This window comes from Prionailurus bengalensis, chromosome F2 (genome assembly GCF_016509475.1).
Source record: "Prionailurus bengalensis isolate Pbe53 chromosome F2, Fcat_Pben_1.1_paternal_pri, whole genome shotgun sequence".
Taxonomy (NCBI): domain Eukaryota; kingdom Metazoa; phylum Chordata; class Mammalia; order Carnivora; family Felidae; genus Prionailurus; species Prionailurus bengalensis.
The window spans coordinates 43,349,074-43,364,213 of NC_057353.1; the positions used below are offsets into that span (position 1 = coordinate 43,349,074).

General features: G+C 37.1%; 1 protein-coding gene across 2 annotated transcripts in view; it reads left to right on the forward strand.

Annotated features, from left to right (window-relative positions):
• The first annotated feature begins 6,464 nt into the window (after positions 1-6,464).
• The window catches only part of CPQ (carboxypeptidase Q), a 351,664-nt gene continuing 342,988 nt past the window's right edge, over positions 6,465-15,140 (forward strand). For both annotated transcript variants that reach the window (XM_043601429.1, XM_043601430.1), the window contains exon 1: positions 6,465-6,931. In XM_043601429.1, coding sequence (XP_043457364.1) covers positions 6,499-6,931 — 433 coding nt within the window. In that variant the 5' untranslated portion in view covers positions 6,465-6,498. The remainder of the gene's footprint in view (positions 6,932-15,140) is intronic.

The window sequence follows — 15,140 nt, forward strand, 5'->3', positions numbered from 1 at the left end:
AATCTTGAGTGTTTTTGTAAATAAATTGCTTGACTAATGCATCTCTTGTAAGCATGGGTTACTTTTCCCTCAGTGAAAATTCTAAGGAATAACCAGAAGATAATAGGTAGTGGCTTATTTGAGGATTTTGAGGAACCTCAAATGCTCTCCTTGCCCTGATGTGGAATCTGGGTGAATTCTCTGTGCTGAGGAGACAGGAGGATAAGAAAGAAACTTCCCTTCCTTTTTTTCTCCTTCCTCCTTCCCTCCCTTCCTCCCTCCTTTCCTTGCTTCTTTCCTTTTCCTGACTGCATGAGGAATGGGAAAAGTTCTTCATGTCCCCTGTTACAGTACCCTGGGGCATTTTGCTCCATGTGTGTTGGAGCTTCACCAGTAGACCTTCTCAGTCAGACCCTAAGGAATAATTCCTTCCTATCACTGCTGTATCTTCCACCATTTCCCCCCTTTTGTCCAAAGCCCTTTTCTATGTCTTTTCTTGGGTTGTTCTTCAGTGCCACTCCCAACTTCTTCACTGCACATCAGTACCCTTTAAGCCTCAGGTCAAGCACTGTCCTCTTAATCCCCTCCTCCCCTCTGTTTTCACAGCACCTTGTCACTACCCTAGTTACAGTAGTTTGTACATTTCATCTTCCTCTTTATACTTGGAAGCTCCTTGAGGATGTGGATATTCTCACACATTTGCATCTCCAGTGCTTAGTAGGTGATCAATAAAGTTTTGTTAAATGAATGGAGAGATGAAGTTATGACCCCAAACAGAATACGGTTTGCAATTAATAAAGAGGCAATGTTTGAGATGAGTAGTACTACTTGTATTTGTTGATCACCATAGAATTATTTTCTCCCTTTGCAGACTATAAAAGAATACCACAGTAGCTTGCTTAATTTTATTTCACTGAAATGACTGTGTAAGGATATTTGTAGTTCTGAACTAGGGCAGACTAATAGCCTTTCAGATCAACAAGATACTCCTAGTGATACCACAGGGTTCACTTGGGTCAGTGACGAACCAATGCTTTGTGGTAGATTAAAATGACGTCCAGTGATGGTATTCACAATTTTATCAAATTCTCTCTTTTGTTGGAAGAAACTATTCATAAGTTTATCACTCATTGTGAAAAATTGTATATTTTGATTTTTCTCAAATTGCCTGTGAGCTACTCGGACCAACCCCTGGTACTAATATAAGATTTGGTGAGTAGGTCTATATTTGTGTTCAAAAATATATCAAAGTCCTTCTTGATTTCATACACCAAAATATTTCTACTTTTGGCCTATGTCTTTTCAGACTGAGGAGGGCTGATGAGAGAGAGAGAGAGGGAGAGAGAGAGAGAGAGAGAGAGAGAGAGAGAGCCCACAGGTGGGGGAGGAGCAGAGACAGAGAGAGGGAGACACAGAATCCGAAGCAGTCTCCAAGCTCCAAGCTGTCAGCACAGAGCCCGATGTGGGGCTTGAACTCATGAACCATGAGATCGTGTGTGACCTGAGCTGAAGTCGGAATCTTAACCAACTGAGCCACCCAGGTGCCCCTACATTGATCATTTTCATTTGAACTGACTCTAGGTCCGGAATAAATTTTTTGATGTGTGGTGATCACATATCAATTAATGTGTGAATTAGGAGAGCATTTCCTCAAGGTGTTCTTGATCATTGGCCTTTATATAGCCTCTGTGTTTCACTATTTTAATTTGTATTTTGAATCTTAATTTCTTGCTAGGAATGTACAAATTATGTATTGGATTCCATTATTTGTTTTTAAAGTTTTATTTATTAATTTGAGAGAGAGTGTGCAAGCAGGGGTGGGGCAGATAGAGAGGGAGAGAGAGATTCCTGAGCAGGCTTTATGCTGACAGCTCAGGTTCCCCCAACAAAACAGAAAATTTGATAAAATCATGAATGTACAGTCACTGGAAGCTCCAACGTGGGGGTCAATCCCGTGAGCCATGAGCTCATTACCTGATCTGAAATCAAAAGTCAGATGCTTAACTGACTGAGCCACCTAGGCACCCCTGCATGATTTGTTTTTAAATTACATATTATTTACAATGTTTTTCTTGCGTGGAATGTGATATAGTGATATCTTTTTCTATTTTTGTTACCTCTCCAACTATATACTGTTAGTAATAATTATTATTTTCTACTATTTATTAACAAAAACATATCTCAGTTGGGCTAATGTGCCTTCCTAAAAACAACAATAATAAAAGATTCTTGCAGTGCTCTGTTGGAGAGGTATATAATTATGTTCTTTAGCCAAGAATTACATCAGTAATTTTCAGATTATGTTCCAAGGAAAATCAGGTTTAGGATCAACTAGTATCTATTTAGTGTTTACTTATGTCAAGTGTTCTTAGGTGATTTCTCATGTAGTTTGTTGTTTTGTGCCTTCAATCTTGTAAATTTTCTAAAGTACTAATATTACAGTCAAGGAACAAACTGATCCATTGAAAGTAACAAATAATCATCTTTTAAATTAAATTACTTTTAAAAATAAGCATTTATTACATTTGTAGGATTTAAAGACAAAGTATAGTTAAGATATTAAGAACAATACTCAAAGATACTAGTTTCTGTTTTAAAGTAATTACATCATTTTTTCATGTCAAAATTAATTTAAATGATCACATTAGAGAGCAGTTAAGTCTTATTATCAAAATGGCATGTTTTCTATTAATTCAATTGACGTATATGCAAAAAATGTAAAAATAAAAGATTCAGGCACTTATTTTATGAACATATCATCTGAACAGAGTGTGACTGAGGGATGATATCCCAGTGGTCCCTCCAGGAGGGTTCCCTTCTCTTCCTGTGGAGCCTTTCCTTGAGTCTCTCTTGAGTTGTCATGTCTTCTGCATGGCTTTTCATGATTTCTCTTGTTCTTCTCTATGTTCTAGTGCTATGGTGTTGAGACTATTTGAGTACATATGTTATATTAGAGTTATTTGCTTCTCAGACTGCACTTGAGTGTCCATTGAATTTCTATTATATGTAAATGCATACAGCTTCCTGTAAGAAAACAATTTTTAATTCCCTGGCAAGTCTGTACTAGTTGGTCAGTTACCTGGTTGATTGTACTTGTTGGTTTATCTGCTACCTAGGAATCACAGCACAGGCCCTGTTTCTACAAAACAAGCGTATGGACTAGGGATTCCTAAGCTCTCCTGTATCTCCACAAAGTTGCCATTATATGATTCTAATCCATTACTAGAATGTATGTATTATGAAATAGTTAATGTCTATGGGATGCTTAGAGAATTTTTAGTGAGAAGTAGATACTTATGGTTAGTGTTAATTGATAAATATGTTATTAGCCTTTCCTTTTTTTTTGCACCAACAACACATTGAAAGAATGTACTTCAAGAATAAGTTGCAATCTGGTGAAATATTTCCATGGTTTAATAAAATTTAGCTTTTAAAAACAAGCATCAATAATAGTGACTATAGAAACCAAGAACCTATGCATATAAATAGTTCTAATAAAAAGGAAAGCAACAGCAATGTATAGTTTTCATAATTTTTCAAAAAATTTTAAATATGATCACAAGTTTTTATTCCCTCAGCTTCTTTGTATAGGAGGAAAGACAAGACTCTAAGACCTGGAGAGATTAAGGGTTCCTTCATTCCCTAAATGAAAATGTACTGTACCCTATGCTTACATAGGGGTACAATGATTGAAGGTACAGTGATGAATAATTTACCCTACTTGACTTTGAGAGTAGGAGAGGCAAATTTATAAACAAATATATTAGTTGGTAATATTGTTAATTAGGGAAGAAGCATGGACAATGGCGCAATTAACTCTGCAGTGGTGTTTGGTGAGACTCCGCACAAGAGGTGATTTTTTTTTTTTAATTTTTTTTTTCAACGTTTATTTATTTTTGGGACAGAGAGAGACAGAGCATGAACGGGGGAGGGGCAGAGAGAGAGGGAGACACAGAATCGGAAACAGGCTCCAGGCTCTGAGCCATCAGCCCAGAGCCTGACGCGGGGCTCAAACTCACGGACCACGAGATCGTGACCTGGCTGAAGTCGGACGCTTAACCGACTGCGCCACCCAGGCGCCCCAAGAGGTGATTTTTAAAACATTTTCATTAAAGAATGAGTCTCTGGAGACCTTTACCAGGAGCAGAGGAGTAGGGTGAGGAGAAGGGCCTTGGGGTCAAAGAGAAGGAAAATATGCAGAGATCTAAAGTAATGAAGGGGCCTGGGTGTTAGAAGAACAGTGTCAAGTTCAATGCAGCTAGAGCATTACTGACCCATATAAATATAAGTATGTAAGTTAAACATTTCTAATTTCATATTAAAACATAAAAGAAACAGGTGAATAATATTTTATTTAACCTAATAATTATGTTGTTTTTCATACTTAAATATGAAGTATTTGGTTTTAAAGATTAAATCAGGTATATATTTTACCTTAAAAAACATCTCAGTTTGGACTAGTCCCCCATTTCAAATGCTCAGTATATCTAGAAGCTTCCCTAAGATGTGTGTGTGTGTGTGTGTATGTGCGCGCGCGTGTGTGTTTGATAGAGAGAGAAAGAAAGAGGAAAAAAGGAAGAAGGAAAGAGAGGAAGAGAGAATGAGAAAAAGAAGGAAGACATTTGTGTGTTCCAGAGGGGGAAGTAGAGAGATGAGTTTGAAGTGGTTGTTGGAGCTTATTTTGAAAGGCCTTGTATGCTGGCTGAATTTGAAATTTACCCCTATAATATAGTAGTTCATGACTGCAATTCTCAAATTATCTCTGGTGAAAGACCAGTTTTTAAAATGTCAAGTTTATTAGACTTTTGCAAAATACAATAGCAGTGAATTTGAAAAATGAAATAGAAGAGACACACAAAGAGAAGCACCACTTTTTAATCATAGGTTAGACAAAGGTACAATTACTCAGTCAATTGTATATAAAGATGTCTAAATCAGTGCTATCCAATAGAACCTTTCATGATGATGGAAATATTTTATCTGTGTTGCCCAATATGGTAGCTGCTAGCCACATGTGGCTATTGAGCATATGAAATGCAGCTAGTATGACTGAAAAGCTAAATATTTTATTTCATTTAAATCAGTTTAAATTGAAATAATCACATGAGGCTATTGGTTACTTTGCTGCACAGCACGGGATGTGTTTGCTCTTAACCTCTGTATTTATTGTACATTAGTGAAAAACAGCTGTGGACTGGCATTGGCCCTCAAACCATACTTTCAGGCGTTGAGAGCATGGACTCTAGAGTGAGAAAGCCTTTGTGTGTCTATGGCAAGTCACTTAATCTCTTACTACCCCAGGATCCTCTTTTATAAAATGAAAGTAATTTTAAGAAATTATCTCATAGAGGGGCACCTGGCTTGTTCTGTCAGAAGAGCTTGTGACTCTTGATCCTGGGGTCGTGAATTCAAGCCCCATGTTGTAGAGATTATTTAAGTAAATAAATATTTAAAAAAAGAATCTCATAGAGTTGTTGTGAGGATTAAATGTGGAGCAGGTGGGGTTAGAGAAAGCACCAGGAAAAGATAATATCTGCAGCGGCCTTGATGAATGAGTTCAATAGGCAGATAGGAGAGAGCATATCAGGTACAGGGAACTCTAAAACCCATTTGGATCATACTCTATTAAGAGGGAGGAGCAGCAGACAGTTTCTGAGCCCTATGACTGCTAACACACTGGTAACACTGTTTCTTCCTCTCTTTCCTAGTTGTTCTATTTTAACCTCTTAGCATATTTTTAAAAATGTTTATTTATTTATTTTGAGAGATCACATGAGCAGGCTGGGAAGGGGTGCGGGGAGGGGAGGAGCACAGAGAGAGGAGAGTGAGGATCCCAAGCAGATTTCACCGTGTCAGCACAGAGCCCAGAGCCCAGAGCCCCTTGTAGAGATTGAACTCACGAACCCTGAGATCATGACCTGAGACAAAATCAAGAGTTAGACGCTGAATCAACTGAGCCACCCAGGCACCCCAACCTTTTAGCATATTTTAAACTGGATTACTAGGTAACATGTGATTCTGTTGTTTTAATAAATACTGCATATTAAGCCAATCATTGTCTCTGTACTTTTTCATTCCTGTGACTTATGGTACCTGCATTTGATGATGGAAGTTGGGCAGTGGTTGAGAAGAGAAGGGGACTCCTGTTTGAAAAGTAGTTCCTGGGGGACACCTGGTTAAGCTTCCCACTCTTGATTTTGGTTTAAGTCATAATCTTATGGTTCAGTTAGTGAGTTCAAGCCCCACTTCGGGCTCTGTGCTGACAGTGCAGAGCCTGCTTGGGATTCTCTCTCTCCTTCTCTCTCTGCCCCTTCCCAGCTCATGCTCTCTCCCTCTCTCTCTCCCTCTCTCTCTCAAAATAAATAAATAAAACTTAAAAAAATCTATTATAAAGAAAAGAAAAGCAATTCCTGGGTTATGGGCAGATAGCTGTGAGATTCTTTCCCCCTAAAACATGTTTTTTTTTTTTTTTTTTACTTACATAGATTATTTTAGGAAGAAAACCAACTGGAAAAATCAATGAAGTTCCTTCTTCTCACATTTGTTGGTGTTGTTCACCTTTTATCCCTGAGCTCTGGGAAAACGATATATAAGAATGACATCTCTCAGAGGTCTTTTCAAGAAATTAAAGAAGAAATAGCCAGCTATGGAGATGTTGCTAAAGCAATCATCAACCTTGCTGTTTATGGTAAAGCCCAGAACAGATCCTATGAGCGACTGGCACTTCTGGTTGATACCGTTGGACCCAGACCAAGTGGCTCCAAGAGCTTAGAAAAAGCCATCCAAATCATGCACCAGAACCTGCAGGAAGATGGGCTGGAGAATGTCCACTTGGAGCCGGTCAAAATACCCCACTGGGAGAGGGGGGAAGAATCTGCTGTGATGCTGGAGCCAAGGATTCACAAGATGGCTATTTTGGGTCTTGGAAGCAGCATTGGGACTCCCCCAGAAGGTATTCTTTGTCTTTTCAAGTCAATCTGCTGTGTACTTTATAAAACTAACGTCATGTGATTTAGTTGATTATAGTATGCATGATTCGTATTACAATTTAGATGATAAGAAGGAAGATAAAAATCATTTCTCATTCCACTGGCTTAATGAATTCTCTGCTCTTATATTTGTTGTTCTTCCTTCTTCCTTTCTTCCCTTTCTCCTATTTCTTTCTGAAAGAAAGCTGACTGTGTAGGGTTGCCTTTAAATGAAGATCTACAACTATTGGTCCACGATATCTATCAGCCCTATCGCTTAACAACTTATAGCTAGTACAATATTAGTTTCATTCTCCAGAGCATGGAGATAAGTGTGCATAGGATAGAAAAACTATAATTTCCTCCAGGCAACCTCAATGTGCAGAAATTTTTAGAATTAACGAATTAGGGGGGCTTCTGGGTGACTCAAGCAGTTAAGCATCTGACTTCAGCTCAGGTCATGATCTTACAGTTTGTGAGTTCAAGCCCCACATTGGGCTCTGCCCTGGTGATGTGGAACCTCCTTGGGATTCTCTCTCTCACCCTCTCTCTGTACCCCTTCCCCATTTACGTTCTCTCTCTCTTAAGATAAATAAACTTAAAAATGTTTTTAAAAATTAAAAAAGTGGTGTGCCTGGGTGGCTCAGTCTGTTGAGCATCTGACTTTGGCTCAGGTCATGATCTCATAGTTCGTGGGTTGGGGCCCTGTGTCGGGCTCTGTCCTGCCAGCTCAGAGCCTGGACCCTGCTTCAGATTCTGTGTGTGTGTGTCTCTCTCTGCCCCTCCCCTGCTCATGTTCTGTTTCTCAAAGATAAAACGTTTAAAAAAAAGTTTAAAAATTAAAAAAAAAAAAGAATTAATGAGATAGGGAACAGATTTTTACATATGGAATTGATTTAAGTTAATTATTTTTACAGAACCTGAGGACTCTAATGGAAGGAATTATCCAGGGGAAGTTCTGCCTTTACTTATCAGCGCCCTAGCTCAGCTCCAACAGACAGTATAAGTGACTAGATCAGGGATATATAACCAGTCACCAGTGAGCTGTCAGTCAGTCTTGGACCAATCGTGGACTGTTTTCCTGTGGACTGCTCATGGACTATTCATGTATTCTTGGACTATTTAACTATGACAGAGGAACTATTTTATAGAAACTAGTTAACATTCTCTAAAAAGTTTATAGAAAGTTTTGACTTTCTCTAATGCCAAAAGAAAGATCCAGTATAGAAGTAGATGGTCAGGTTAAAAAACAAACATCTTTTCTGAGGTATAATTCACATACATAATATTCACCCATTTAAAATCTACAATTCAGTGGTTTTTAGTATATTCACAGAATTGTGCAACTACTGCGTGGTCTAATTGTAGAACATTTTCATCACCCTGAAAAGAAACTCCATACTCATTAGCAGTTTCTTTGCCTTCCTCCCTTACCTCCCTCCTAAGCCCAAGGCAATCACTAATTTTCTATCTTTATGGATTTGCCTATTCTGAATATTTCACATGAACATAATAATTCACCATGTAGTCTTTTGTGCTGTTTTTTTTTTCATGTAGCATGTGTTCCTAGTTCATATATTTAGCATGAATCAGTACTTAATTCATTTTTTGTTGTTGAATAGTATTCCATTTTTGAATATACCACATTTTATCTATTCATTCATCAGTTGGTGGATATTTGTTTTTCTTATCTTTTGGCAATTATGAATAATTCTGCTAAAAACCTTCGTGTATAAGTTTTTGTATGGACATATGTTTCATTTCTCTTGGATATATGCCAAAGAGTGGAATTGCTGGGTCATATAGTAACTCTGTGCTTAACGTTTTGAGGAACTGCCATACTCTTTTCCCAAGTGACTGTACCATTTTACATTTCCATTAGTGTATTCTAATTTTCACACATACTTCTCAACACTTGTTATTATCTGTCTTTTTGGTTATGACTATCCTGGTGGGTATAAAGAGATATCTCATTGGGGTTATGATTTCCATTTCCCTAATGATTAATGATGTTGAGCATCTTTCCATGTTCTTATTGGCTAGTTGTGTATCTTTGGAGAAATGTGTATTCAAATCCTTTGCCCAATTTTTAATTATGCTATTTGAATTTTTATTATTGAGTTGTAAAAGGTCTTCATATATTCTGGATGCAAGTCCCTTATCAGATGTTTGATTTACTAACATCCTCTCCCATTTTATAGATTCTCTTTTCGCTTTTTTTTTTAATGTTTATTTTTGAGATAGACAGAGGCAGAATGCAAGTGGGTTAGGGGCAGAGAGAGAGGGAGACAGAATCAGAAGCAGACTCCAGGCTCCAAGCTGTCAGCACAGAGCCCGATGTGGGGCTTGAACCCATGAGCTGTGAGATCATGACCTGAGCTGAAGTTGGACGCTCAACCAACTGAGCCACCCAGGTGCCCGCTTTTCACTTTTTTGATGGTAATATTACTGCAGAAAAGTATTTAATTTTGATTTAGCACAACCTATCTAAATTTTTTGTTGTTGCTTGTGCTTTTGGTGTTATATCTAAGAAAGCTTTGCCCCAACCAAGATCACAAAGATTTACTCCTAAATTTTCTTCTAAGAGTTATATAGTTTTAGCTATTACATTTAGGTCTGTGATAGATAATTTTTATCTATGGTGTCAGGTAGGAGTACAACTTCATTCTTTTGCATGTGGTCATTCAGTTGTCTCAGCATCATCTATTGAAAAGACTATTCTTTCTATTCTTTCCTTATTGAATTATGTGTAGTACATTAATTGATATTCAGATATTAAACCAGCTTTCCGTTCCTGGGATAAATCCCACTTGGTTATGGCATATAATCTTTTTCATATGTTACTGAATTCAGTTTGCTAGTATTATGTCTGGTAGTTTTACATCTGTACTCACAAGGGATATTGGTCTGCAGTTTTATTGTTATTATTATTTTTTGTGATATCTTAACCTGGTTTGGTATCAGGGTAATTCTAGACTCAAATAATTAATTAGAAAATACCACCTGGTCTTTTGTTCTTTGGAAGAGTTTGTGAAAAATTGACGTTAATTCTTTAAGTTTTTTGGTAGAATTCACAAGCCATCTGGTCCTGGGATTTTCTTTGTGGGACTATTGTTAATTATTAACTTAATATCATTCCTTGTTATAGATCTATTCATATTTTCTATTCTTGAGTCAGTTTTAGTAGTTTGTGTGTTTCTAGGAATTTGTTTATTTTATCTAAATGATGTAATTTGTTGGCATGCAGTTATTTATAGTATTTCCTTAAGTATTAGCATAAATATTTTTAATTTTGTGAGGATAAGGATCTAAATTGTTATTTGGTGTCACTTGTTTTCAACCTGAATAACTCCCTTTAGTTTTTTAATTTTTTTCCCCCAAAGCAGGTCTGCTAGCAGAAAATTCTCTAACCCTTCATCTATTCTTATTTGTTTATTGAATCTTAATTTTTGAAACATAGTTCTTCTGGATATACGATTCTTAGTTAACAGTTTTTTACTTTCAGTACTTTGAATTTGTCATCCATTGTCCTTTGGTCTCTGCTGTTTCTGATGAGAAATCAGTTATTAATGTTATTGGGATTCCCTTATATGTGATTAACCATTTTGCTCTTACTGATTTTGTTTTCATTTGTGGTTTTCATAATTTTGATTCTGATGTATCTAGGTATGGATCTCTTTGCTTTTATCCTGCTTGGAAGTTGTTGAGCTTCATGAATGTGTCAGTTAGTTATTTTCTTCAATTTGAGAAGTTTTCAGCTATTATTTCTATGAATATTTTTCTACCCCTTTTTTGGTCTTCTGGTCCTTCCACTGTCAGTAAGTGGTGGAACACTTAATGGTGTCCCACATTTCCTGAGGCTCTGCTCATTTTTCTTCCCCTTTTTTCCCCTCTCTTTTTAGGTTGTATAACCTATAACAATCTATCATCAAGTTCACTTATTCTTTCTTCTGCTAGTTTAAATATATTGTTGAGCCCCTTTACTGAATTTTTCTTTTCAGTTATCATAATTTTCAACTCTAGAATTTTTTCCTGTGATTTTTATCTCTTTATTGATATTCTTATTTGCTGAGACATTGTCATCATAACTTCCTTTAATTCTTTTAAGTATGGTTTCCTTGAGGTCCTTGAACATATTTATAAACTCAGCTGCTTTGACATCTTTTTCTGGTATGTCCTACAACTGGGCCCCCTCAAAAGCAGTATCTATTGCCTGCTTTTTATCCAGTGTATTGGCCACACTTTCCTATTTCTTTTAATGTCTCATCATTTTGTTGCTGTTGTTGTTAAAAACTGAACATTTGAAGTAATGTATTCTAGTAACTCTCAATACTGATTCTTCTCCTTTCTCCTCTCCTGCCCACTGGAGGTTGATGTTATTTTTCTTGTTTTCTTTGCCATTTATTTGTTTAATGATTTGATTGTACTATGTGAAGTCTATTTCTCCCACAGTGTACAAATTCTGATGCCCTTGTGAAGAATGCTTTTATTTTCCCCTTTTTCACTTTTAGTCTGGCTCATTAGGAGTCAGCCCTTGATCCACATAAACTACTTACTAGTGAAATGTTGTGTGTAGATCTCATTAGTTAGTTATATTTTTACCCTTTATTATTGGGTGTACACATGGCTTGGGGGCTGTTGTTAAAACTTAAGGAGTTTATGTTTTTGCCCTAAGTTCAGCCACAGCCTAGTAGCTTGGAAGTTCCCTCAGTCTTGAGAGGGCAGCCTTGGGCATGCACATACTCTTCCAGCCTGCTAGGATGCATGTAATTTTATTAAGTCTTGCTTAATAATATTTTCCACTGTATCAGAATAGCTTGTTTTTCAGCATGTGTTTGGTCCGAGGGTGTGCTTAAGCCTCTTGTGCCAGTGAAGCTTCTGCCCTTTGTTGATGGATCTGTGTGCAGCTTGGGGAATGTTTTCAATCTGACCCATGTCCTGTTTTCATTGTTCCTGAGTAGGAACATGTGCATAGCTTTTCCAGTCACCAGGGTTTACTGTGTGTTCCCAGGAGGGCTTTTCTTGGTTGTTTCTTTTCCTGGTTCTGTTAAACTTCTGATTGCTCTGCCATTTTGCTTGGTACCAGCAGTATCATAAAGCTTCTAGCACTCCTTTAATTGTTTTCTACCAAACTCTCCATTGTTTTGAACAACACCCTTAGGCATGGAATTCTCTATGTTCTGCTTCAAATACAATCACTACCCTGGGTAAGAACTGCAAAGCTCTTCCTTTTCTTTGCTTGCCTCTTTTCTGAGAGAACCTCTGTGCTAAAGTAGCACAGGAGTTAGGCACAGTAATAATGGCCTACTTCTTCCAGACTGATATCCTTAGCAGGTGCTAGAAGGGGAGGGTGGTAGCTCCTGGTCTTCTCAGTTTGCCTCTCCCAGTGTGGGACCTCAGCCTAGGAATAAGCTGAGACAGACAGTGATGATCAAGGTCCAAGTATTCTTGGTGGCTATGCTTAAGGTAGGATTTCTAACATGTGAGTTGGGGCTGGGTAGAGGAATAGGGCTTCAGCCCTTTTGGAGTGGAGTGCTCATAATAGAGTTTTTGTAACATAATAGAGCTGGGGGTGGGAGAAGGAAGCAGGTCATGGCCCAAACTCTATAGACTCTCATGATTCTAACTCAGATTTAGTAGTTTTTCTTGAATGAATGTTTCTCCATTTGCTTTATGCCCTTAAGACAGTTTTGAGAGACTTTAAGTGATTTTTAAAAAAATAATTTTTCTTATTTAAGTTTTGTAGAGGACAGATCTGCCAAGTTTCTCATTACACCTTTCTGGAAGTACCATTGGGATAGTCTGTTTTGATTTCTCTGAGACTGCATGAATAGGTGATTTCTGAGATATTAGGGAACGCTTAAACTTGGGTTCTGTAGTGTCAGCCAGGTGTTTTGTTCAGTTGCCTCTGTTATACACTAGTCTGTATTAGGCACCAGACTTTACATATATATACATATGTATATGCACATGCATATATGTACATATATGTATGTATATATGCACACAAACACAACACGCATGTAGATCTATTTCTATCTATCTATCTATCTATCTATCTAACTACATAAATAGTCTGTATAACTTTTTTTCCTTTTTAAGTTTTCCAAACTACGTTAAAAGACCTAGCTATTTTTTTCTTTTTTACAGATGAGAAAACCAGAGGTGAGGTAGTTAGCCCAAGGTTACACAACTAGTGAGAGGCCAACTGTCAAACTCCAAAGTCTGTGCTTTTAGTTACTAGACTATATTGCCTCATATACAAATACTTGTATGTTATCTTCATTTATAAGGTTTCCCTTTTTAGTCTTCTGACTGAAGCAGATCTGTCTCAAAAGTTGCTGATACCCATACTGTGACAGAATATATTGGTGTCTGCACCTTCTTTTTGGACATGTTTCTCATTCCTGTTTCTTTCTTATCCTCATTTCTCATTCTGTAGCTGGGCCTGATCTTCCCTGGCTATCTGCCTGGTATTGAAAACTAAGCCAAGTTACTGATTGCTCCTGGGGCTTTCAAAACCCAGGGGAAGTGAGTTTTACTCACTAGAATCTATTGTGGTGTTCCAAGACTCACTTTCACCCCACTCCTTATTCCATGGGGCTCAAAGTAGATAAACAGTTGTCTGGCAACTGGGCTATTTTCAGCTCTAAGGACACTGGAGAGTTAGTCTGAACCAGGTAAGGAGAAATTCCCACAGGAGATAGAGTGAAGTCAGCATAAAGGGACCTCTGTATGCAGGTAGTGTGGTACAGAGCTCATCTCTTAGGAAACCCATGTTATGTCCTTGGTTCAGCCACCTACTAGTTGTGTGACCTTGGTCCAGTCTTTTGATCATTTTGGATCTTAATTTTATCATCTGTAAAATGAGAGATGTCTGACATTTGAATCTGTAAGGTTTCTTCCAGATTGAAAAGATTGTGATTTTTATGAGAATCCACAAGGGATGAGTGAAGCTAGAGTTCACGACAGCAGGGGTTCTCCCAGGCATATGCTCTGGAACAGATTTCTTACATAACCAGAGATGATTTTCTTTAACTGTCCAATCTTAGAGTTGAGTATGACAGTGTGTGTTAATGTATTTGTGTGTCAGGTTAAGGCTCTGTGAATTATCTGTGGATAGTTGGAAGGAGACAGATATGCAAGTAGGCCAAGTAAGACAAGATGCTGAATGAAACTTAGAAGACAGGAGAAACTATAATTTCAAATCAATCCTGAGAGAACATAGCAGACATCAGATTTAAATGGACTGAGTGAAAGAATGAGAACCAGCAGCCAAATCCAAGAGAGGCTGATATACGGGCAAGAAAGCGAAACTTGGGCAGAATTTTGTTGCCCCTCCTCAGTACACATAATTCTGTGGGTCTCATTATATAGTCTCTGAACCCCAAATAGCAGATTATTTAGTACTTATTAGTTCTCTATGGACACTGACATCTCTGTAGAGGTACTGGGCTTTCCCAGAATACTATATGTTGCAAATTGTGTTGGGAGCTCCTGAAAAACCAGACTGAATTTTATCCATCTCTCTATCCTCGGCACCTAGCACCATACTCAGCACTTATTCGTTATTCTTTCAGTGTTTGAGGAACAGTGAATTATTTTAGGTAGATCTTTCCTTAGACTATTAGTGACTTTTAATAATAAAAAATAGTGCTTCCTTCTACCTACTGATGTTGTTGACCCATCGTAATTTGCTTCGTAATTGTTTTCTGATTATAAAATCAATCTTGCTCATTACAGAAAACATGTACATAAATATAAAAATAATAAAAATCATCTGTGATCTTTTCTCTCAAAGTATTTCTAGTGTTTTTATTTTTCTCTCTAATTTTTCCATATGCATGTATATTTTTGTTTTATAAATTTGAGATGAAACTATATATATTTGTGGCCTTTTATGTCATATATCATAGACATTTACCACATTTAATAAATATCCTTTGAAATAAATGTTAATGGTTATAAAACACAAATATACAATAATTAACATGAATAAAACCGTTATTGGAATCTCTATTATTTCCTTTTTCCTTTTTTTCTACTGTTTCAGATAACATAGCTATACAAATCCTTTAATACAGATAGATTTTTAAAGGAGAAATTTTTGTATTTTTTATGAATATCAGAAAGAGAGGAATGATTGGGATATTCTAGGGAGTCTTAAAAGGGTGGCAAAAAATAGCTTTGAAA